This window comes from Macrosteles quadrilineatus, unplaced genomic scaffold, assembly GCF_028750875.1.
Source record: "Macrosteles quadrilineatus isolate MER2022 unplaced genomic scaffold, UCM_ALF_1.0 Scaffold_9__3_contigs__length_116548681, whole genome shotgun sequence".
Taxonomy (NCBI): Eukaryota; Metazoa; Arthropoda; class Insecta; order Hemiptera; family Cicadellidae; genus Macrosteles; species Macrosteles quadrilineatus.
Window position 1 is genome coordinate 47,967,790 of NW_026542602.1, and position 24,883 is coordinate 47,992,672.

At 35.0% G+C, this 24,883-nt stretch overlaps 2 protein-coding genes across 2 annotated transcripts in view; one reads left to right on the forward strand and one right to left on the reverse strand.

The window, feature by feature from the left end:
* Nucleotides 1–249: 249 nt before the first annotated feature.
* LOC129002980 (protein zwilch homolog) lies at nt 250–12,530 on the reverse strand. The gene is made up of 13 exons (XM_054431136.1): nt 12,404–12,530; nt 10,408–10,580; nt 9,524–9,599; nt 8,478–8,610; nt 7,554–7,785; nt 6,969–7,100; nt 6,506–6,676; nt 5,571–5,766; nt 3,858–3,937; nt 3,343–3,542; nt 2,062–2,328; nt 991–1,136; nt 250–468 (listed from the first exon to the last, which is right to left on the reverse strand). Exons 2-13 carry the CDS (start codon nt 10,546–10,548, stop codon nt 359–361), a joined length of 1,884 nt encoding a protein of 627 aa, XP_054287111.1. The 5' UTR covers nt 10,549–10,580; nt 12,404–12,530; the 3' UTR covers nt 250–358.
* A 6,715-nt stretch (nt 12,531–19,245) lies between these two features.
* LOC129003421 (uncharacterized) overlaps nt 19,246–24,883 on the forward strand; it is a 71,990-nt gene continuing 66,352 nt past the window's right edge. Inside the window, exon 1 of the mRNA XM_054431712.1 lies at nt 19,246–19,339. Within this exon, the coding sequence (XP_054287687.1) occupies nt 19,246–19,339 (94 nt within the window). The remainder of the gene's footprint in view (nt 19,340–24,883) is intronic.

Sequence of the window (24,883 nt, forward strand, 5' to 3'; positions counted from 1 at the left end):
AGGGGAATATTAAACAAGACTTATCGTCAACAATGACTTGTTATCAAGGTTTGCAACATGTGATTAGGGGTGAAATAAATTCAAGGCGATTTGAAAATGACACTTGTTATCTAGGGTGATAGTTATCGAGGTTCCACTACTAGCTTGATCACCATATTGAATAAACAAATAACTACTTCAGTGTACTTAGCTTTATAGTTTATAAGGACTAAGGAGTTTTTGGTAGAGTAAAAAAACTAAAAGACTACTTAACTTACAAAAAATTCATATTTATAAGTATACACTAGTTTTTATACAATTGTCCAGTTAACACATATTTACAATCACCGGTTGGCTGAAATCCGCAGACAACACAAGATCAACACATGATTTTGTCAGATATCGAGGAAAGTTCTATGTACGTGTACTTGTCCTGAATCTCTTGGATCTCTGTTGCACTTATCAGCCCAGCAGTTTCTGACAGGATGTCTACAACAAATAAACAAACAGTTGTTACATTCCATCTTTGTTTGTTTTGCTTATACAGGGTGATCAAAAAATTGGGGACATAATTTACGAAGTTTATTCCTCAGGTGAAAATAAGGAGAAAACCAAGAATTTTAAAATCGCTTTGTTAACCAACTATCTGCTATTTTGTGTTTTAAACATTTTTGTATCTTTAGATTGTTCTACCATATCTTTATGAAACTTGGTATGTAGGATAAACTAGAAGAGAACCAAGATTTAAAAAAATTATTTTAGTACAAATCAAAATGGTGGTCATTTAAATTTTTAAAATTAAATTTAAATTACTAAAAAATGCTGAATGAGGAGTATTTTGATTTGATTTTATAGGTTATAGATACTTAGTTTTGTTACATGACAATTTTAAACAAGTATTTATAAGTTCTAAATATTTATAAAATAAAACTACAGTACTATAATAATCCCAAATTGGTTTGAGTTAACTGGAAATTGATTCAATTAAACAAAACTCGTTTTAAAACCTACCAGTTTCATTTAATGATTTCTCCTGGACAATCAAAGAGATTTGTTGAGGCAAAGGCGACTGTTCAAGAAGCACATAAGTTGAAGACGCTCGTCGAAATTTGGACTCAGCGGTCAGCTTAAGCATCCATTTGTAGAAAATCTTGTCTCTGGAAAGTTAAAAGAGTTATATAATAACTTACAGTACCGGTAATACAACAAAATAATAAACATAGAAAAAATGTCCATTGTAAACCTCAAATATTTCATGGTCTTCCATCAGACATTACTGTTAAAAGAGATCTACACAAAGTTGACACAATTGATACTCAACTTAACTTAATTAAATTTACGTTTTTCTCGGACCGGTGAGCCATGTGGCCTGAGGAGACAGATAACAATTTTCTAAATAAAAATACATTGTTTCAATTTCAAGATCTTTTTTTATACGTTTCTACCCAAGGAATAAACTTACCAAATGACATCTTTATAAATATATTTTATTTTATTTTTCCAACAAAAATATTATGCGCGTATATCCTCAACCACCAATGGAAAAAAAATATGGTGGATACATCTGCAAACAGGCTTTACAAATATATCAAAAGGTACCGTATATAAAGAAAAAAAGTGTTTGGTTAAAAAAAATGTACTGAAAAATATTTCATTTAAAAATTAAATTTAAGGTAAACATAAGCGAGATTTATGCTCTAGAATGAAGTTATAAAGAAAAATCAAAGTATTTAGATCCTTTTTGTGTCTGGCAAAAGGTTGGTATGCAATGTAAAATGGAGCACTAAAAAGAGTAGTGCCATACTAGTTGATTACTACACAAACCTCCGCCGGGATGTCCAGAAAATTCACGGAAATATCCGCTTCTTGCAAAAACATCTACAAACATAATACGTCCCCAATCCTTCAATTCCAAAAAAATAAAGCAGATATACTATATACATTTCCGCCACAGAAGGGTTAATAATTCTAATTTGAGCTATCAAACAAATAAAAAAGATCTTTGGTGAAAAAACACAAAAAAAATCATATAAAGCGCAACCCCAAAAAACTCAACTAACAACATCAATGAGGCAAACTTACCCTTCAATAAATGTTTTAACCTCTTTGGTAATAACAGGGGCCCTCATCTGGTACGACCTGTTGTTGACCAGGTGGGTAAACGACTGGACCAGAGAGTTGGGACTGACGAACTTGGACAGAGCGAGGCCAGTGAACTGCATGATGATGGGAACGTCCATGGTGGTATGTATGACGGAGACCAACTCCAACACTGTGTGCAGCTGTGACAGCCAGGTGAGCCAGGTGTCTACTGCCGACTGCCACTCATGACTGGGTACCTCACTGAAACTGTAGAGAACGGTGTTACAATCGCTAATTAACACGTTCGCTGCTGACCGCTAGATGCCGGGACGGCGCCAGGAGCTGAACTACCGCTCGCCGCTGCGTAACATTGCCGCCGATACACTTAATTACAGTAAAAACAACAGTAGTTATACTGGATGGTAATGTTCTGCAATAAAACTGGCTTTGGACATAGTACTAAGTGATTCTGATAGATAGCACTACCCAGGTTGCAGTTGGTAAAGTAGTGTCGCTATCTAGCAGGAAAGAGGTAGCCCTGTTCTAAACAACCCTGGTGGTGATTTTGGGAAACTATATTTTTTATTGTCAGGAAAGTATGTCCCCATGAGCTGCAAAGAAATATAGGACGCTCGTGACGAGCTGGCTGATCCATGGAAATGAACGGTGACCTTCCGGAATGTTCCTAGCTCCTGGCAACGTGGCCCGGCTGACATTCTGGAACGTCTAGCAGCGAACGTGTTAAGAAACCAAATCACTATATGTGCACAATAAATAATAATACAAAAAAATTAACAGTATCAGAAAACTGACAAAAAATTCCTCCCATTGGCTTGATATTAAAATTATACATGCTACTTTTATTGACCACTTTTATTGAGCAAAAATATAAAAAACTCAATCGTACTTATTGCTTATTTTAATGAACATTTCTTGTGTATTTGCATTAAACTGTGTGGCAGAGTAAAAACTAAAAACTTTACCGTAACGTAAACATCTACACTACAATGATAATTAAAAGATATCATTCAGGGAAAAGTAAACAAACAAACCATAAAAAAAAGAATGGCAAAATGCTGACACATATTTAGTTTAATACAACCCTTTAACTGAAATCCGTACCCTAAGGAGAGAGTAAATTGAAAAACTAATATTTTGCAGGGAAGTGTCTCATCAAGACTTGTCATTCAAGTATGCGGTTGATAGGTGTGCGGCTAACAGTTTTCTCAAAAGTTTGTGTTTATTATTACCTTTAGATATTCTGAGAAATATCCAGTTTACCTTGGAAGATCGGGGGCAGACAGGTTTTGCATGTTTGTGATGTTTGATGCTAAGAACATAAACATGTAGTCTCGTTTGAGTTTCTCTAGTCCCATCTCTACCAACAGTTCCAGAGGTTCCATCATAAACTCTACGTCTGAACTGCTCGACTTGATGTTGCGAAGCAGGCTGGCTAACCGTGTGCGGTTCTTGGCAAATATCTGTGTAATTTAATTTAGTATTAAAACAAACGTCCATTAAAATTCAGGTGTTCAGAAGTTGCAATAAAATTTTGTAATTTTACTGTTGAAAATTTCTTTCTATAACTAACTCAAAAAAAGCTTGAAGCTCGAGCTTTTATCCCAAAACTCGACTCGAACAAAAATCTCAGGCTTGCGTACCTCCATTTTATTACTTTCGTGTAGGATATAGCATACAGACAAAAATGTAAATTTGAAGATTGAAATGAATGTAGTTTGAGTTTACAAGAACAGGTGGTGAGTTGAATTAAGATTGATTCAACATAAATTTCTTACATATGGTTTGATAGACTGCTTCCTCACTTCTCTGATCACAAGACGAAAACTTTCTTTCAACTCCTGGTAGGTTTCCGCTTCTGGAAATTAAAACAATTATTAATATATTTTTAAATTGACAGAGATTAACACAGATATATAGTTTTTAGTGACCAAACTAAACCAACTAATGTGACGGTGCAATTTCGTCTTGGGACAAAATTGTACTGTCGGCCTCGGATAGCTGATCTAATGTATGTCCAGGGTTAGTGGTAATAATAATAGTATTTAGTTTAAAAATATGGGCTCAGATGGTCAACTTGGTAATTCAGCATCAGCTTTCAGTAAATGACACATTCATCACTGCCCGGGTTAGGCTTTAATTTAAACAAATTAGTAATTTGGACTAATAGGCGTTAATTCCGTGAGTGAAACACTGGTCGTAACTAACTAAAATCGTTAAATTCGAAAATTTAACAAATCTTTACTTAATTGATATGTACGGTGTTTCACTTTAGGAATTAAAACCAACAATACTTAAAATAACCGAAATGATAGTCGCGGGTCCACGGGCTATTTCACCCTGGCCTAGCACCTACTATTCGACGATACCAGGGTTGTTCCACCACTGGTTCAATTACCGGGCTATTTCGCCCTCCCCTACCAGGGATGTTGCTAGCTATTTGCCCAGCGCTCGAGTGACTAGTCCCCTGTCCTGCGCCCTATTTATAGGGGTCGCGACGCTAACGCAGTACGTGGCTGCTCGGAGAACTAATGACCCGGCGCAGGCCATTTGAAATCGTATGAATGCTCGTTTTCTGATCTCGTAATATTTTTACCATTACAGTGAAGAAAAACTACCACATAAACTGAAAACAGACACAGTCAATAAAGAAATGGAAACTGCAACAAGTACAATAAGAAAGAAAAAAATCTAATTATTTTGACATTTATTGATATCTCCAATATCCAGAAAAAGCAGAAAGATCGTAGAAAAATTATGGAATAGCAAAATCAACATCAAGTCAAGTGGATTACAGAAATAAAAGAAGACATGAGAGAACTAAAAATTTCAATTGATGATTTAAAAAGTAATATTTTTTAAGCACTAAAAGACAAACACACCACTCTACAGATGAAAATAAATAAACAAAGGACTGCAAGAGTGATTTCAGACGAGGCTTGAAAAAATATATAAAGGCTTATGTACTTACTCCACCCTCAGTCTTTTTTAGTACTAGTAGACTATTCAGTGTATCCCATCGAGACCCATTGTCAAATCTGACATCAAATTGAAGAGTTTGTATTACATAGACAAATTAATTATTTGTCACTACACAATTAGGACATTGAAACATTGATTAAACAGACAAAATTTAAAGAGACCGAATTGACTGAAGACGGACAAGGTATGTTACCCCACACCAACCCTTCCAACCAACACCTTTACACCAACCAACCAACACCAACACACCAACCAACAACACCAACCTTAACCTTTACATTCCAATTCATCAGCTGGCAAGAATGTTGAACAAAAAAAACTATGGTATGACTGGATGAAAAAAATTCTAGGGCAAATGTAAACAAAAAAAGGAAAAAGTAAAATAAACAATTAAATAAATCCTAATTTTTTTGAGCTTACAAATAGGTTAAAAACTGTTTTCATCACATTCTCCAATCAAAAATATGTTGATTGTTTTGTGATTTGCTTTAACGAGAGTAGTTGTTTACCGATGAGCAGACTCCAAAGTCGGTCCGTAAAGTCCTGGCCCTTCTGCTTGTCAGTGAGCAGCTCATGAATGGTAGAGTTGAGTACTGATGTCAGGTTGACATGATTATCCAGCTGTCTGCAGACTGACATACTGTCAGAACTCTGAAGTAACTCGGTCAGCCGCTCTGACAACGCCTCTCTCTTCCCGGCTTCTTCCTGAAAAACATCAATGTCAAATGTGAGGATGACTTATTGGCTTTAATCTCACCTTTATTTTATGAAATAATTATTTTAAATGTAACCAAATAAATTTTAATAAAGTTTTTTGAAGTGTTTTTTGGTTTTACTAATAAATTTTATGTTAGGCTAGGCTATCTAGAGTAAAACTCCAATTATCTGAAGTTTTACTATCTGAATCTGTGATTATCTAAATCATCTATGGAAATAATGTTAAGACCTACAGTTAACAACTACAGTAATAAGACAACTACCTATGTAAAAAACTACAGTAATAAGATTGGTTATTAAGGAAGGCCGTAGCTGTGATTGCGCCAAAATCCTGAACATCCCCAGCGGTCTTGTCTAGACCTCATCATCGTCTCTCGCGGTCACGGAAACATCACAAATTTCTTTCCGTGATTGCAGCAAAATCTTTAATATCCCCCCAAGATCCTGTAGACATCTTCATCGTCTCCCATGGTCATGGAAACATCATCATTGTTGTCCATCGCAGCAAGCGGGAAGTTTTTGATCCCAAAATCTTTGCAGACCCGTACGATCCTGATAGTTAAAGCTCATTGGCCATTTTCTATAACAATACCCAAAACTTTAGTAAAAATCCACTTATCCGTATATTTTGCTCATCTAAATATGTTACGGGTCCCTATTGATTCAGATAGTTAGAGTCCTACTGTACATCAAGTTATTTAACTGGTAGAATGTCCACAATACTTACTGTGCTACTGTTGAAACTCGGCAGCTTCATGCCATCGCGCTGGTACGTGACTTGGACCACCTGACTTTGTTTCCATTCTTTGATCATCTCTATGTACTTGTGTAGATGGATCAGCTGATCCCACCACCGAGATATCTGCGACTCGGCCTGGCCTACGCTGCAATCCACTATCTGCATAAATCACACAGCTGTGTAAGGAAACGGTCCAAACTATAGTCTTGTTAGATGTTTCAAATACATCCTAATTTTATAGGAACAGAAAATCCTTTTCTGACACCATGCAAATTCATTTAAAAAAGAATAAATTTTAAAAGAACATTTAAATTCAACTCAGTGACTTTTCAATGAGTTTTAAAACCTCAGTGACTGGTAGAAATTCTGTTTATGTTTTGATATGTAGGAGAACTTACTGTCACATATGTGTTAGTGATTAGTGTTAGTTGGTTAGTGTTAGTTCACTTACTAAAGTTGTATCCGCTTGATTTACAGGGACCTCATACGACGGCTTCTTCCATTTCGCTTCAAGATAACACTTGGAGTGTTTTGGTATTCCTGGGTAGTCTATTTTGAATACACAACATACTTCTGAGGTTTGCTGTGAACAAAATATAAAATTTGGATAGCATTGAAACATTTACTTTTTTCTTAACTCATGAAAAAGGACACAAATACAAATTTACGTCTTAGTTAATTTATCCTTTTACCAAATTACATAGGTATCAATCAACTTTGGTTTTTATAAATATTAGGCAACCTTGTTTGTTATATTAGCATTTAAACTAAACTTTAGCCAAACTGAACTAAACTAACTCATCCTAAATGCCTCAACACAATCAATATAGCCTAGTAGTCTTCTTTGAAAAAGATTCTACAGCCAAATTCAAATTTAATGTACATATAATCAATGTTATTTTGTGTGAAAAATATATCCTAAATTATATAGATATTTAACTAATAATTTCATCTTCATGCCATAATATACCGTCTAGGTTCTCTTTGGAACTGTACTCCAAATTAGAAATAGTTACAGAATATTAATTCAGCATACCTTGTAACCAGAAGTTATCTTGAAAGTTTCCTCAAATTTGTCTAACATCTCCTTAATAGCGATCTTCTCCGTTTGAAGTGAGTGTGCTGTGGCCCAAGAAATGGTTCTCCAATGAGACGACTCGACGACAGTCGAGAGAAGAAAATGTTTGAGAGCATCTGACGTATCGCATAAAACCCACACTGGTGCTGGCAAGGGACCCATCTTCATAGTTACTGTAGATAACACTTTCCTGACAAATAACCAATTATTTTTTCCAAGTCGATAACATAATTTACTACATGATTGAATGCACCAGAGGGGGCATCAGACTTTAAGACGCAAATGGGCGTATTGGTTGTTTGACCAAATTAAAATTTTCTCAGAAAAATAAACCCTGATTAGGGATGAAAAGAAATTTTTTTTATGTACTCAACTATCTTAAAATGGTAAGAATAAACATATGGTAGAAAATTGCATTTTAGACACTAGCACAATCTCTGACTAGCTCACTCAACAACGAATTGTTTTTTTTTTTTTTTTAATGACATTAATATGTGATGTCTCTTTCATTATACAAAGTCATTGATAATAACTGTTTTATGTGTAGGTACAGCTCGTGACATCTAAGCTGGCACTTGGCCTATCGCTACTAGTACCTATTTCAAAAACATTATGTCCCGTCATGCGGGTTGTATCAACTGTCCTCGCGACCCATATGAAGGCGCTCAAGTACTTAATACAAGGGGAGTCAACCCCGTGGGGCAGCGGAAATGTTTGCAGTCCGGTCTTTTCCCAACCTCCACCCTCCTCCCGCCTACACTGCCCGCACTAGGCCAAGTGCCAGCTTAGGTGTCACGAGCTGTACAATATATTCATAGGCACTTTTCAGGGCGTTACTGATATAATAGATCCAAATATTTCAAATAATATCTGTCACCCTACCTGGCTTCTTTCATAGACAAAGGGGCGTGGAAACTCTCCTCAGTAAGGACTACAGGGTCCATCGTTACAGTGTCGTCCAGATCATCATCATTGCCGAACGGACACTCCAATGGCTGGCCAGTCAATGACAAGTCTGGGGAAATGCAATGGTAAAGTTATCAAACAACAATAGAGAGTTGCTTTTGATACTAAATTATTTCATTATATACTGATCTAAGTGGCGGACTGTGTCTCTTGGTATGATTGTTGGCTACAGACCCCCTCAAACTTGATCAAATGTAGCATTATTTCAGGACTGTATGCAATCAATTTGAGAAGATCTGTGTTAAAAAAATAAAAATTTTATTTGGAAATATAGCCTCTGGATCGTTATTGAACATGATTAAATCTAAGGCTTTACAATAAAAATGTTATAGGCCTATTTTGCCTATAGGCTACTCACAATATAAATGTTGGTTCTGTCACAGAGCTACAAGAAAAAGAATCCTGGACAAGGTTTAAATCTTACAAACACGAGGTCATTATTGACTAGGCTTAAGAAAAAAAATTAGGCCTACTTATGCCAAAGGTAAATTCTTCTACAAAATGCTGCCTGATTTTATATTTAGAAAGAAAATAATTTGTTTGGATATAAAAACAGATGAATTGCCATTTGCCATTTGTTGTCACTACCGATAGGCTAAAGCCTACATTCTAGAAGAATATCTATGTCATATTAATGTCCGAACGTTTTTTTTAAATTTTAGAGTTTTTAAAGCCGTTCCATATACCTGATGTACAAAATATTAATCTACAAAAGCTCTAATGGGACATAGCATGTAGAAATACTGACCAACTGTTCCATGTACAGTAACTGAAGGAAAGGCTTGAACTACGGAATTGGGTCGAATTCTTAGGCAGGATGCTGCAATTTATCAGGTGAGGTTAAATATGTTCTGAGGACCGCAGTAGAGTGTCTATTTCTCACAACTCTGATGTCCTTAGGACACAGTTTGCCTCTTCACATTCAATTAATCAACCAATGAAAGAACCCAACACACACTCACCATGTAAACTGTTATCCAATCCACTTATGTCGGTCACGGAGAAACCATTTTTGTGATCAATGTTGAGTGGTTGACCCTGAAACAATCAATGTGGGACACTCGGTAAAATAAGTTCCCCAGCATCTCGTTAAAATGTATTAGACTGGGTTTTCCTAGGCATGGATAGCGGACTAAGAAACCGGACGTGGAGAAGGGATTTCCGCTCGTCCAGTCTACTCTGCAGCTAGTAAACAGTAAGCCTAACATTAAATTACCTATGACAAAAGAACTCGCTTACGCACCTTGGAAAACCCAGCTTTACTAATGTCACTGTAACTGTTGCTGATCTAAAAGTTTTCCACCTTCGCCTGAAAGGTTATTGATTGCTCACTACGATTACGCTATAGGTGCTTCGAGGTTACACAAAAACTATCTATCTATATTATTAATACGCTACATACATGAAACATTGTGAACAATAAGACTTTTTTGTTTTAAGATTTAACCCCACATATAATAGGCCTATCCCAAAATGTTCGTCTAGGTGTGTAGATTTGCAATCTGAGCTTAACATTTTTGAAAAAGTCCCTTGGGCTCTACCCAGTGGCTTTTTAAGTTACCACAGTATCCTTAAGAAGAACATAAGTATTTGTTTTCATTATGATCAGCTGGATAATTTAATTTCTTTCAATATTTTAGTTGCAGTTTAAGGAAACGTGTGAATGAATCTTAGTCTGGAGATTACTGTATTTAGATGACTACTGTAGAATATACGAGCTGATATTTTGTATGTGTATGATCCTCAATACACACTGTTATTATAGACACTACAAAACGGGGTCATATTAATTTTCCTGACATCAACTACTGTCCTAAGTTATAAATAATGACCAACTTTATCTCACCTCTTTGTAAACCAGTATGATTGGATCCTCTTGATGTGAAATCAGCAAACTGGATATGTAAACTGGAGGTTTTGTAACTTTTACAATGGTGTCAGGGAAAGCCTGACTAAGGATTGTACAGCCTTCATCTAGATTCATCATTGTAGATTATTCTGAGGATTGTAGTGGCCTAACTGAAATAACAAAAAATAAGTTGGTAGGCCTAGGCTAACTTTAGGCTACAGTACCGGTACCTACCTAACTTACCCTAATATGTCATCAGATTATGATGATAATAAGTCGTATCAACTATAAGACATAAGACATTTATTTATCATTTTTACATATGTAATGCATAGACAGGTCAATTGTTAGTAAATACATCTCGTATTCAGTCTTGAGTTAATAAATGTATAAATATATAAATAACAAGGAATTCAGTTAATACAGTCAATATAATACAAGAGTTAAAATTGAAATTGAGCGACGAGCAAATAAATACAAAAGTTACAGACCATGGCAAGAGATTAAAAATTTGACAGTAATAAATTAAAAAATCGTGCAACTTATATCTAAAACACAGTTACATCCTATTTCAAATATTTTTTATTAACTTATCAGACATGCTAAAAAATCTTCGATACGGTATAGCGGGTTGTTTACTAAAAATAAAAACAGCCTTTTCTTAAAATTCTTAAAGTCTAAATCTGTCACAGCCAGAGGTAATTTATTTAATAGCCTGATACCCATCACAACATGTCCTGATCTTGTTTTTTCCAACCGTACCTGAGGCAGATCAATCTTTTTGCAGTTTCTGGTACTAATACTGTGCACTTCATTTCTCATTTTGTATTTAAAGCTATTCTTAAAAGTAAACAATAATAATTGATAAATGTATACCTAAGTTAATGATGGTCAATATTTTAAATTCAATAAAAAGGGGTTTACAGTGTGCTTCACTATCCTCTTTACACATTATTCTGATGATTTTTTTCTGAGATAGAAGTACCTCGTGGATTTTAGGAGAGCTACCATAATAAATTAAACCATATGAAGCAATTGACTGAAATAACGCAAAATAAGCAGATTTTACATAATCAAAAGGAACATAGTGCACTAATCTAGAGAACAAGAAAACAATTCTTGAAAGCCTATTTGTTAGTTGATCAATCTGCTGTGACCAGCTTAACTGTTTATCAATCAAAACACCCAAAAACTTAACATAATCTTGTGAATCAAAAACATCAGGTACTTTTCTTAAGCTAAATACATGACAGATTTTGTTTTTCGTTGTTCAAGAGAAAAGAGTTTGCTGCAAACCAGTCTGAAATGTTACCAACTACATCTTTAACATGCAAACTTAATAAATCTATATCAGAACCATGCACAAGAAAGGTCGAGTCATCAGCATATAAATAGGTATCACAGAGAACATTATTAGGCAAATCATTTATCGATACTAAAAATAGAAACGGCCCAAGTATGGACCCTTGCGGGACTCCGCATACTACATTAGACATAGCTGACCGCTCGCCCTTGACACAAACCACTTGTCTTCGGTTGCTTAAGTAAGAATTTAATAGGTTAAGGTTAAGGGCAGCCCCACCGACTCCGTAGTGCTGTATCTTGCCCAAAAGGTATAAGGCCTACCATCAAAGTTTCTTCTACCTTTTGGATCCTAAGAAGTCTAGATCATGGTAGTGATTTAAAACTGGACCCGGCAGTCCTAAATCATTAATCAATCATCTTTTATAAGGTGCTATGCTGGCTAAAGGACGATCTGATTTCAGTCAGTAAGTCAAAACTCAAGAATTAATACTGTAACTATGCCTAGTATTACGCATGAATTGTACATGTCTTTGCAGAGTTTGCAACAAATTTTTCTGAAGTATCGCTGGCTAAGTTTAGGTAACTTAAGCCAAAAAGTTTAAATAATTAAGGTTAGGTTATGGATAACTTAATTTATTTTGAAAATGATTAACCACATAACGGTTGAGCTTATACTTCATTTACTTACTTGTTGTGTTGAAGAATATGAGTAAGTTTGTGTCTTTAGAGCGTTGATATTACAATTTAAATCTTTAGAAGAGTGATTGAGGAATTAATTCAAACTCAAACAACGAAACAACAAAACAAAACCGCTTGAGAAGTCCGCCCGCTTTCTTATGTCAACTGAAGAAAACAAGAAAACTATCAGACAGAGCAGCAGCTGGATAGATAAATACAAAGAGGAAAACTTTACACATGCTCTTAGAATAAGTAGGTGCCATAGTAATCCACTTGCTAGGGGGGTTCCCGTGTGCATTTTATGTATAGAAAAACACCCTAAGGGATCATGTAGGTACTATGTGCGTTATCATTTTCATGTGCAACGTACTATACTTCGATGGCAACGTATTGTCATTTTTCGTATCATTTTTCGTACAACGTACGAAATTACAGACCTATTGCCATTCAGCCTGACTTATCCAAGATTTACGAAAGTCTCATTCTTGATTCCTAAAGTTTTCAGCTCAGCAAACACATTGTTACCGAACAACATGGATTCATGCAAAATCGCTCCTCTAGTACCAACCTCCGTATCTTTCAAAATGCCGTAATGACAGCGTTTACTGAACACTCTTAAGTAGATTGCGTTTATCTGGACTTCAGTAAGGCCTTCGACAGGATTGACCATCGACTGCTGATTGCAAAACTAGAAGGATATGGCATATGTGGCTCATTACTCTGCTGGGCTGGATGAAGAGTTACCTCACAGGTTGCATCCTCATTGTTAAATGTGACGGAGGCCTGTCTCCCCCTTTCTCAATCACTTCGGGAGTGCCGCAAGGCCCACCTTGGCCCACTGCTGTTCAATCTGTTCGTCAATGACATCTGCAATTCGATTACAACAAAGTTCCTTCTGTTTGCTGATGACATAACGATTTTCAACAAAATTACTTCGACAGATAGCCAAGAAGAACTCCAACTCTCGCTCAACAACATTAGCACCTGGTGTAAATTGAATGCTATGGAACTCAACGTCTTGAAATGTGTGGTCATGTTCTTCAGTCGAAGTAGCGTGGTGCATGAAAATGTTTATTGCATTGATGGCATCAGTCTAAGTGTGGTCCAGAGAATCAAGGATCTTGGCGTGATTACCACTCCTTCCCTTTGCCCACTTGAACATTTGGTGTATTTGTCTTCTAGAGTATCCTCTCTGCTGGGTTTTATCTACCACTCTACGAGACCCCTTAAATCTCCTTTGACATTAGTCACCCTGTACAATTCACTAGCACGGCCAATTTTAGAATACTGCTCCGTCATTTGGTCTCCATAAGTAGGCCACATGGACATCCTAAACAGAATCCAGACACGTTTCCTCAGACTGCTAGGTCTTAAACTTGGATTCCCCTTCCTGCAAGCACCAGTGACAGCCCTGGCCCAACAGTTTGATATACAACCTCTTCCAGTGAGACGACGGGTCTCTGACATCATCTTCTTGAATAAACTGGTAAATGGAATCAGTGTCTTCTCGTCTCGACTTCTTCGGGCCATCGCCAGCTTAATTCAAGCGAGACGTCCGGAGGCTACTCCACTAAAGTGACCGCTACAGTGTTCTGGTCATGAAACAGTGTTTTGTTTCACAATCAAGGGACAAGGGTCACAACCACATTGTAGGGCGGGGGGTTGTTTCGATTTATCTGCTGTTTGCATCAGAGTCTATCTTTTGTTATCTTTTTTATAAATTTTATCACTGTTGCCCACTTCATTCATTATCACTGTTATCTATTTCTAGTCTGTTATTGTTATCACTATTACTCGTTTCCGTATTGCATCTATCACCACTGTCAGTATTGTTGCCAATTATTACTAGTAGATTATTTATCGCCAAGTATGTTATATATTTTATTTGTTATTGTTACCTATAGTTATAGTCTGTTATTCGCTGAGCAAGTTACTTAATTATTATGATTACCTAGTTAATTCAACTTTCACTCTTCAATTGTTATCACAACTGCATTTCATTTTCATTGAACATGTTTTTCATCTTTTTAATTCATTTTAATCTTTGCACGTATCACTGATGTATCTGTACAACATTTATCAGCATGTAATAAGCATCTTGTCGCATATCACAATGTAAAACGATTGTAAAAAATGGTGTTTGCCGTAAAAATAAATAAATGTGGGTGCCAGCTTGGCAGAGTGGGCATAACCTCAGAATCCGCCATTTTAAAAATGGCGGTGGCATTTATTACATGAAAATCATTGGGAGCTTATATCTCGAAAACGGTAAATATATAGCGAGTTACTTTTACAATAAAGTAAAAGCCCTTACATTACTGAATATTTTAAGACTAGAACGAACTGCAACCGTTAATAAGAACTGGAGATATAAGAAAAATAATTTTTAAAAATTATCAAACTACGAAACGTCCATAAGAAATGTATGGGGGAGAGTTTTCGTTTGAACATATCTTCTAAACGAAAACAATATATTTAAAAACACATTTCGGCATTGAAATCAGTGTAAAAATGTAGTTTGAAATGATGCGTCACAACATTATAATTACATTAAAAAAATATATCTATGTCCAATATGGCGGATCCAAGATGGCGGCCAAAGACGCGTTCCCTATCAAAATGAAGTACTAACGACCCAATAAATATCGGCGGTGGTCCCAAGTCAGTTTCTCAAAAATTGTTCATAACAATATGCATGTAGTATCTTTTTTCAAAAAATTTCCAACGTTGGGAAAAGTCGCCATTTTAATTTGTGATTTTAGGGGTTTTCTCGTGCACCGATTTTTGGAAACTTTTAGTATGTCGTTCTGCAAACCCAACACTACAAAATAAAACCATAAAACGTTTTTTTTTGCAATTTTTTTTAGGTCATATCCTATATTTCTCTGACTCGAATCTTCGCCTATCGGGTCTGATGATGATTGGAGTGTCCAATCGAAATCGATCACCACTTACCAACTTTTACATGTATTTACCGTCTTGTAAGTCAACAGTATAAGTGTAAATATATTATTGCAAGTGTTATTAGACGTATATATTTCTGTATTTTTCAGTTAATTTAATAACACGTACGATGCTAATGAAGAAGTACCGGTAATGTACTATTTTACATAGTGAATTAGTCAAATCTATAGCTGGTTTCCACCCCCCCCCACAATGGTTCACAAGGGTAGGTGCAACTCTGTTCACAGTTATGTTTAATTTTTGTTTGTTTATTGAAGAATATTTTACAGTGCATCATAGATTTAAAATTCAAATATACATATTATAATTATTACAAAATTTAAGAGAAAAAATAATGTTAATTCTTGATTTTAGGTTCAGTTTTGACTTGGCAAAGTTCACTTGACTTATCAGACGTTATTAATTATTTAGTGAAAAGAATGTTAAGAAAGCTATGCTTATGTAGACCATCGTACATCAAAAGGTTTTTGTAATCTATGGTAGTTCCATATACTGTATGATGAAGACTACGTTATCAATGACGAAGGTAAACTTGGACAACCTAATACGGCTATGAGTAGGAAACATTATTTGTAGTAAACATTAAAAACCAAGATCAGTTTTTAAAAAATGATAAAATATTTGCAAGAAGTGTTGTTATATCGGACTGTTATGTACACTATGCGAATTTCCATTAGTTGCGTGATATTTGAATCTTTTAAACTCATCGGAAATTGTGACTGTTATTCGTTATTAAAACTCCCGTAATACTTTGTAAAAAAAACCAAATTAGAGAATATAAAGTAATTGATTTTTCTCAAACAATTATTGGAAAAATCTGTGTACATTTAATACACTTTGTAAGTCAGATTTAAAAACGTAAGTATAAAAATCACTACTCCATTTATTAGCTCTTTCTTACAGAAGGTCATAATCACTTTATAAAAAAAATGTCGAATCCCTCGATTCTGACAGGAACGATCAGTTTTAACATAGCAAATTTATAACGACCAATTATATATAACTTCACTTTCGATGAGAAAAAGATTACTGAAATTCGATAAAGCTCTCCCAAAATCCAAGTGTATCTCGTATACATATATAATCAGCGCTTAATTCAACCGTATTAACCTAAGCTAATGTCTCAACAATTAGATAAACTACCCTTACTCTCAGGTGATTAATCTATAGACTGACCCAACACAACCCCCTGACCGTACCTATATCTCTGTCTCTTTCCCTCGGAGGATTATGTCTAAGCCCCAGACAGAATGAAGGAGGACGAGTGAAGCCCGCTTTAGCCCCGTAGATGAGATATTAAACCTTTGTCCTCCCAAATACATTTCACTCTTGACATTATAAAGTGGTCACGACCCTGAACTGTGTGCTCGCAATAGATCAACCGCTAACCGAGGAAGTATTTCATGATCCTTGCTTTGTCTTAGTTATTGCAATATGGTTGTAATCAGCATATTGTTTTATGATATTTTTAAAATGTATTTTGCCAACATCATTTACAAACAAGTAAGCCAATTCGTGATTTTTTTTTGTAATATTATATTTATAGGTTAATTAATTTATTAACTATGTCTAGATATTAAATGATCCTATATTCCATATAAAGATTATGTAAGCTCAATAAGAATTATATTCCCTCTATTATATGAACGGATTAAAGTAAAGTTCTGATTCAAGTTTTTCTGATTGTTGCTATGGAGACGAATTTATATTTATTTTTAAAAACCTCACCTCACAAATGTGAAAGCCCACGGGGCAGAGCCCGAGTTCAACATTGAAGGGGGAATAATCCTTAACTGTTTCTTATTATAGAAGCTATATTTCTACAAAATTTAAATCCAGTCGGTATGGTAGTTGTAACGTGATTGAGTAACACACACACACAGACATCATTAAATGTTAGCTATGTATGGAAGAATCTATTACTATAGGTGGAATGATAAGCCCCAGACCTGAACCCGATTTACTTTTTCATGTTGATGTGCCAAGACAAAACGATTTGTACGAGGAAAAATTAAAATGCTTCACGAAAAGGTTATTTAGATATAAAACCCGTCTTAAACAATTCGACTTCCAATATTTATATTTACAAAAGTTAGTACACTTATTAGGAAGCGTATCTTAAAATCATAAAACCAAAAAGGACTACGTACAATCTTTTCATAATTCATAGGTGCATCGACACCAATTTTATATCTTCCCAGGAAGCCTAAATAAGTGTCCACCACCTGAGTTAATAAAAACATACTTATATCGATATTCTGTATCCAATAGTCAATGGTCGAGGTAAGTGGTGCAGTTGAATTTAGTTTCTAAATTAAATACAATAATAGTGGAGGTAAAACTATTTTTACGGCGAGGAGACTAGTTAAATCAATCACCGCTAGATGCCGCTACCGTCGAGGCTCGTGATAGTTCACGTAGTCTCCGCTAGATGCATTGTCAATCGATAATAATTAATCCACTATAGCTCATATATTAATGAGCGATTTTAAATGTTAAAGAATAAATCAAAAATAGATACAAAATTGGTTTTAGGTAATATGTAGTAAGCTATACATTTATAGTGGTCTTATTTTCAATCTAAAGCTGTGGTATTTGAGAATAATACATTTTCATCGGTTGACACTCGCAGTGATTTGTTAGTTTCTCTTACAACACTAGCTCAACTGGAGATAGAAACTGTACTTGTTAATTCTTGTCATACTTCCTCATCTTTATTTGATTCTTTGAGAAGCCGAGAGTTGTGTCTCCTACTTACTTGAGACCGATGATTGGCTTATAATTCAAATCGCTTGGTCAATGTTATCTGTCATTCTAAATATATAAAAGGCAAAGCCCTCACTGACTGACTCACTCACTCACACATCACTAATTCTACCACTTCCCATTTACCTAGGAGGCTGAAATTCGGTACACCGATTCTTTGGGCATTAAATAGGAAAACTAAGTAGTTTTTATTCTGATCGGGCTTTCGGGCTCCGCCCCAGTGGCTCTGGAGTTTCCCTAGTTAACCTTATGATTTGTCATATTTAAAAGGAGTTTCTTAACAGCTGTTTCAATTAAACAAGTTGGTTCTGTTCTATGATGTCCAATAGCATTAAAGTTACAAGGATTACCAACAGGGTGCAGCACTATTATTTTTTTAAATTTATGACTACAGCCAATTTGCAACCAAAAGGTGAGTGAGCGTAGCGAACGAACTTCAACCTGGAAGCAAGTTAGCGTAGCGAACGAGCTAACCTGAAGGCAAGTGAGCGGAGCGAACGAGCTCCAACCTAAAGGTGATTTAGCGTAGCAAACATACTTCAACCAGGACGTGATTGAGTTATGCGAACGAGCTCACTTGTGAAGTTAAACGGGGCAAAGCCCGCGGGTACAGCTAGTAACCATATAAAACGAAAACAACATAACATACTTTACCCGCAATGTTATAACCATATAAAACTATAACAACACAAGAAGTAATAGCCCAAGCCCAGTCCAAAAAGGTTTTGTAATGGAACAAATCAGCGACAGGCAAATCTATATACCACTGTGTAGTACACACAAAGATGTACATGATATACAAAGATGTACAAAGATGTACAAAGATGTACAAAGATGTACCAAAAGTCCCCTTTAGTGCTTTCACATCCGCTCCCTCAAATTCATGAATTGCAAAGTTTTACTAAGTTACGCATATAACCGATGTGGCTCATTCGATTACAATAATCTTTAATTCGTTGTATTCCTAAATAAAGTATAAATATAAGAAAGGATAAATCCAATACTTTCTCCAAAATGTAATAGATTAGTTAGTATTTTACTAGGAATTTTTTAATAATTAGGAGACCTAATGTAGTCTACCAATGGCCAATGGCTAGTCTTATAGTGGCAACCCCTTAGACAATGGTACTATCAGCCCGGTACGCTATCCACTACACCTCCGAGACCTGCGGCTGTTTAACGTATCGTTGCGGTAATGGTGTTCGCTCGAGCAGTGGTGAGTGGTGGTGGGCGGTGACGGTCTGTCGGCAAGGGTTAATCTTGTAACCACGATTTCCTTCACCTGCGATGATATATGCAAATATCAAACAACATAAGAATTAATAGCCCAGTCAATAAAGGTTTTGAGTCGGAACAAATTAGTGACAAGCAAATTTATATACGACTGTGTAGTATATAGTACTCATAAAGATGTACATTGTACCAAAAGTCCCCTAAAATCTCCTCGATGTTTATCCCTCAACCCCCCTCAAAGTCGGGAACTACAAGGTTTTACTAAATTACTCGTGTACTAATTACTAATATACTATTTACTTAAAAAATAATCGTCTACTAGTTACTCATATATCCGATATGGCTTATTCGATTACAATAATCTTTAATTCGTTGTATTCCTTAATACATTGTCTACAATAAAGTGCCTATAGGGTTTTGCGATAAATCCAATACTTTCTACAAAATGTAATGATAAATTATGGAACTGAGCAAATTTCTTAACATACTTAGTCCGAGCCTTGGTGACGCTGCCAAAAATCCTTTCGGGCTCTGACCCAGTAGGAATTTCCCACGTTAACCTTATGCCTTTTCACATTTAAAAGGAATAAAAGCATTTTGTCAGTTGTATCAACTAAACAAGTTGGTTCTATGATATTCAATTGCATTAGAATGTTATAAAGGTTACCAACAGGGTGCAGCACTATTTTTTTGCATTTATGACAACAGCTAATGTTAACTAGCAGCTACAAAAAGCTGTGATACACAATGAGAACAGTCGAAGTAGAATTGTTCACAGTGTTATGTTTGTGTTTTAATTTACCAATTGGTGACAATCATTCAACAAAGATATTTCGATACTTATTTGTTTTTGAAAATTATGCAATAGAATACTACGAAACAATAAAATAGACAATACAAATTATAAAAAATATATCAAATGGACAGAGAGTGTAGTGTATACACTGCAGAGCATTAAAATGGAAAGATTCGCTGGCATGAATGTGTTTTTCTGGTAAAAGGTTTCTTTATCTGGATTAAAAGAGCCGATACAGCTATGAAAGGACTATACTTGGAGAAGCTAGAGTCGCGCCATTTTCAGTTTTAAGATTTTTTATGTTGTAAGATTTTTTACTCTATCAAACAAATGGGTTTAATTTAGTTTTAATTGTAATTTAATCGCTGTAGAATCTTTAATCATAACATGATTTGTTTACTGTGCGTGACGCAACGAATAAAATATCATATTTTTGTGATCGTTGTCGACTCCAATACGCACGATTGTAATACTCTGTTTATTTCTGAAGATGTAAGATGTTATTTCTCATTTAAGTTCATACCATCGCAAGCGAAGCCACGGGTAGAAAATAAACGTGACACTATTTTGGTAAAAATCCATGAAATTCGTATAATATTTGTTACAAGGGGTGTACAAGGAGTTTTGAGACTAGTTCAGTCAATCACCGCTAGCTTTGCTACCGTCGAGCCTCGTGACAGTTCATCTAGTCTCCGCTAGATGTCTCTCATGCCGATAATACTTAATCCACCGTAGGGTGATATATTACTGAAATCTTTCTCATTTTAAAACTGTTTAAAAATCAGAAACAAAATTGGCTTTGGAAAAAATACAGTAAACTATACATTTAAAATGATCTTATTTCCAATCTAAAGCTGTGGTGTTCGACAATGATACATTTTTATTGGTTGACACTCGCAGGGATTTTGTAGTTTCTTTTACATGACTACCATCAACTAGTATTCGTATCTTTAATCACTTAAGATGATACTGGTTAACTTTTGATTCTTTGAAAAGCCGAGAGTTGTGTCTCTTACCTGAGACCAATGATTGGCTTATAATACCGTAGATAAGGGAAACACACTTTTATTTCCTTAGTCACTGATTATCCCACGAAGCTCTCCCGACCCGATCGTAACACCACCCACCACCGCGCGCCACCGTGCCAAACGCTTCTGTTGTCGTCTGTCTGGAAACAGCGGCATATTATTATGATTATGACAGTGTCAAACCATTGACCATTGGATACTGAAGTATTAATAGTCAAACTGAAAACGTCTCGTTTAAGTGTCTCTAGTAGGCTAGTCGTTAGACTAAGTAGGCTAAGAAATAGATTAATACTAGTAATAAACAAACAGTGATTAATTATTGTATTGACTAGGCCTATAGTATTAATCATAATAAATTAAATTATTAATTATTAATGAAATGAAATTGCAATTAGCAGGCACATTTTTATTCTCCAAGTTAAAAGTATTAATAGTCAAACTGAAAACGTCTCGTTTAAGTGTCTCTAGTAGGCTAGTCGTTAGAGTGTAAGTAGGCTAAGAATTATATTAATACTAGTAGTAGTAATACAGTGATTAATTATTGTATTAACTAGGCCTATAGTATTAATAATAATAAATTAAATGATTAATTATTAATGAAATGAAATTGCAATTAGCAGGCACATTTTTTTTCTCCCAGTTAAAATTCTTGTATTTCACATTTAAGTTATTGTGTTCTGCTAGTTAAATCTTGTACTGAAATAAAAGTTTTTGAACTTGAGCACACACACATAGATACCCCAGATATATTCATAGATACCAGTGCCCACAAACATATCCCATGCTTAGTGTTATGTGTCAAATAAACAAAATAGGCCTATACAAAATTCACACTTAAGATATTTCCTCATTTTAAATAGCTAAATTGTAATGTTAATTTTGTTTAACTAACTAACTAACTCTGCGTAACAGGTGAGTGACGAGTGTCCTTGGTTCCTCGTTTGAGCTAAAGCTGTCGAAATCGTAATAGTCGTATTTAAAATTTCAAATTACAGTATTACCACGTTCACTCCGATAGTTATTTTGACGTTGTATTAAGTTTTTGAAAACCTCGGCTTGCGCCACAAGTGTACATCGTTACTATGGTGATTGTAAGCATAAAAAACTGCATTTCGGAGTCTTTGTGAGTGTTTCTATTAAGTATTCGTGTTTGTAGAAGCCACACGAAACGTGTCTACGGGTGGTACACGAACCAAATTCAGATTACTTGTTTCCAACATGAGACTAATGTTTATCTTATTTTATTACTGAAACTGTACAAGTAGTGTACAGTTGATAAATAATTAATTTTATCCAATTATTCATATTAACATACTTTCATTTGTTTAAGTATGTAGTAATACTAGTAATGTGTACACAAATTTACTTTTTTGGCTGAAATTTCATTTTTGCGGCACCGGTGGCCACATCGGAGCAAACATGTTTTAAATTAATGGATTACAATTAATTATTACAGAACTCCATCAATAATCAAGTTCGGGTTCACTAGTTTGCAATTAAATGTGACCAGTTGCAATAAATATCATATACTATTATGTAAGCAATGTTTGCTTGTATGTATGCACTAGCTGTAGCCCGTCGGCTTCGCGCGACACACATGTTAGGTATGTTTTTAATAATTTATAATTACAATATAATTATTTATTTTCAGGTCTTATACTATGAGCCCGCAGAAGTTGAGACTTCACTACAGAATTACTCACTCGTATATGTATAACTTACATAATGTTTTTGCCAAAAATACTACCTGTTCTGTATCCTTTCACTTTATAATAATACCCTTCAACCAAGTTTGGCAATGGCACAGTTGGTTTTCTTATAACTTTATGTAAACGTATTAGAAAAAACATCATCAGCTCTTATGATCTGGTAGTGTTTGAATAAGTATGCAGGCTTGCTTACATATCCCTGTATTAGCCTTTATTGAAAGCCATCACCATTTTACCCTGTTATTACAACAAAAGACGTGTGTTTATAACAAACAGTCCACAGTATACTTGCAAATTACAATATACAGTACGAAGGGAAAAACATTGGTTATTATGTAGCAAAGATTACACTGAAGATTGCTTGATATTGTGGAAAGTAGTTCCAATCAAATACCGATTATATTACTTGGCTCTCTTCTACCAAAACGTAATTCCTGAAGTACTGAGAAAATTGTTAGCAAACATTGGTTTAGCAGTGAAATAAATATTTAATAGTGATATTTTTATGTAAATTAAAATCCAAACAAACATGTTTAATTAGTTGTTTTAATTTAAAACTGTCAAAACTATTTTCAGTATTTTCAACGAACCAACATTGTCTCCTCCGCATAATGACCCCTTTGCAAAGCACGGGCACAAGTGGCTATTAGGAAATAAATTTGTCATTTAAAGGTAGTATTTTAGTGAAAATTCATCCAGGTAAATGAAAATTCACACGGTTTGAAAATTTGCTGCAGCGGGCTTAATGAGTGTTGAGAGTAGTTCAGTCAATCACCGCTTGTATCGCTACCGTCGAGGCTCGTGATAGTTGACTTAGTCTCCGCTAGATGTCTCCTAAACCGAAAATACTCAATCAACGATAATTTATATAATACTAATTTTTTTTTATTGTTTACACTGTGTCAAAAATTGAAACAAAATTGGTTTAAGACAATACGTAGTAAGCTATACATTTTAAATAGTATATTTTTCAATCTAAAGCCGTGGTATTTGATAACAATACATTTTTACTGGTTGACACTCGCAGTGATTTTTTAATATCTCTTACAAGACTACCCTCAAATATCTTTTAACGTACGATTAAAATAATATGTGGAATAGAATAAAAATCTATATTATTGTTTTAAAAGCCGAGAGTTGTGTCTCTTACCTGAGACCGATGATTGGCTTATAATACAAATACCTGTTTGCCACGTCTATGTCTTAACCGGCTATCATTTTTGACTCGGTTGTCCGTTTGAGTTCAAATCTGCAGCATTGTATCATTGTATTCTGCTAATAAAGACCTTTCATTCTATGTACATATCAACTTGTTGATCTATTTAAGACTTCCATTTGATTCCTAGCGGGACGTCCCCATGATACGACAGAAACTGACAGTTCCTTCAAAAAGTATAGTTTTAGGTACCGTTCTGTTACCAAATCTCATTGATTCATATGTATCGTTTAGAATATATTAAAACACATATTAACAACAATCCACATTCCCTATAGGGAATAAGGCTAAGACTAGAAGTTTGAAATTCCCATTTTAATTTATTTTATTTTATGGATAATAAATAAAACTGTAGTTTTGCATGTTTACGGGTATATTTTTATAACAAACTTTATTACTTATGTTGTAGCAGCAAACCTGAGTACTCACATATTTTTAAATGAAATAAATGTGACAATTGAGGAAATAATTTGGTGAAAATCCAACGATTAAGTTGGAAATTCACTGATTCTGCAGGTTTCCTGCACCGGGAGTATTTTATATTTAGTAACTCAAAATAGAACATTTGTAAACCGTTGCTTTTATTCTCCCGCTTAACACAAAGTTTAAACACGTTGTAACATTTGTCTTAAAATACGAGGGAAATATTCAGCAAACACATCAACGCTGTGAAGCGTTAGTTAACATGTAACATCAAACCAAGCTTTAGTTACAATATAGGATGATAAATATTTTGATGTATTTAAAATCAATGGACATGTCTAAAATTCTTATTACT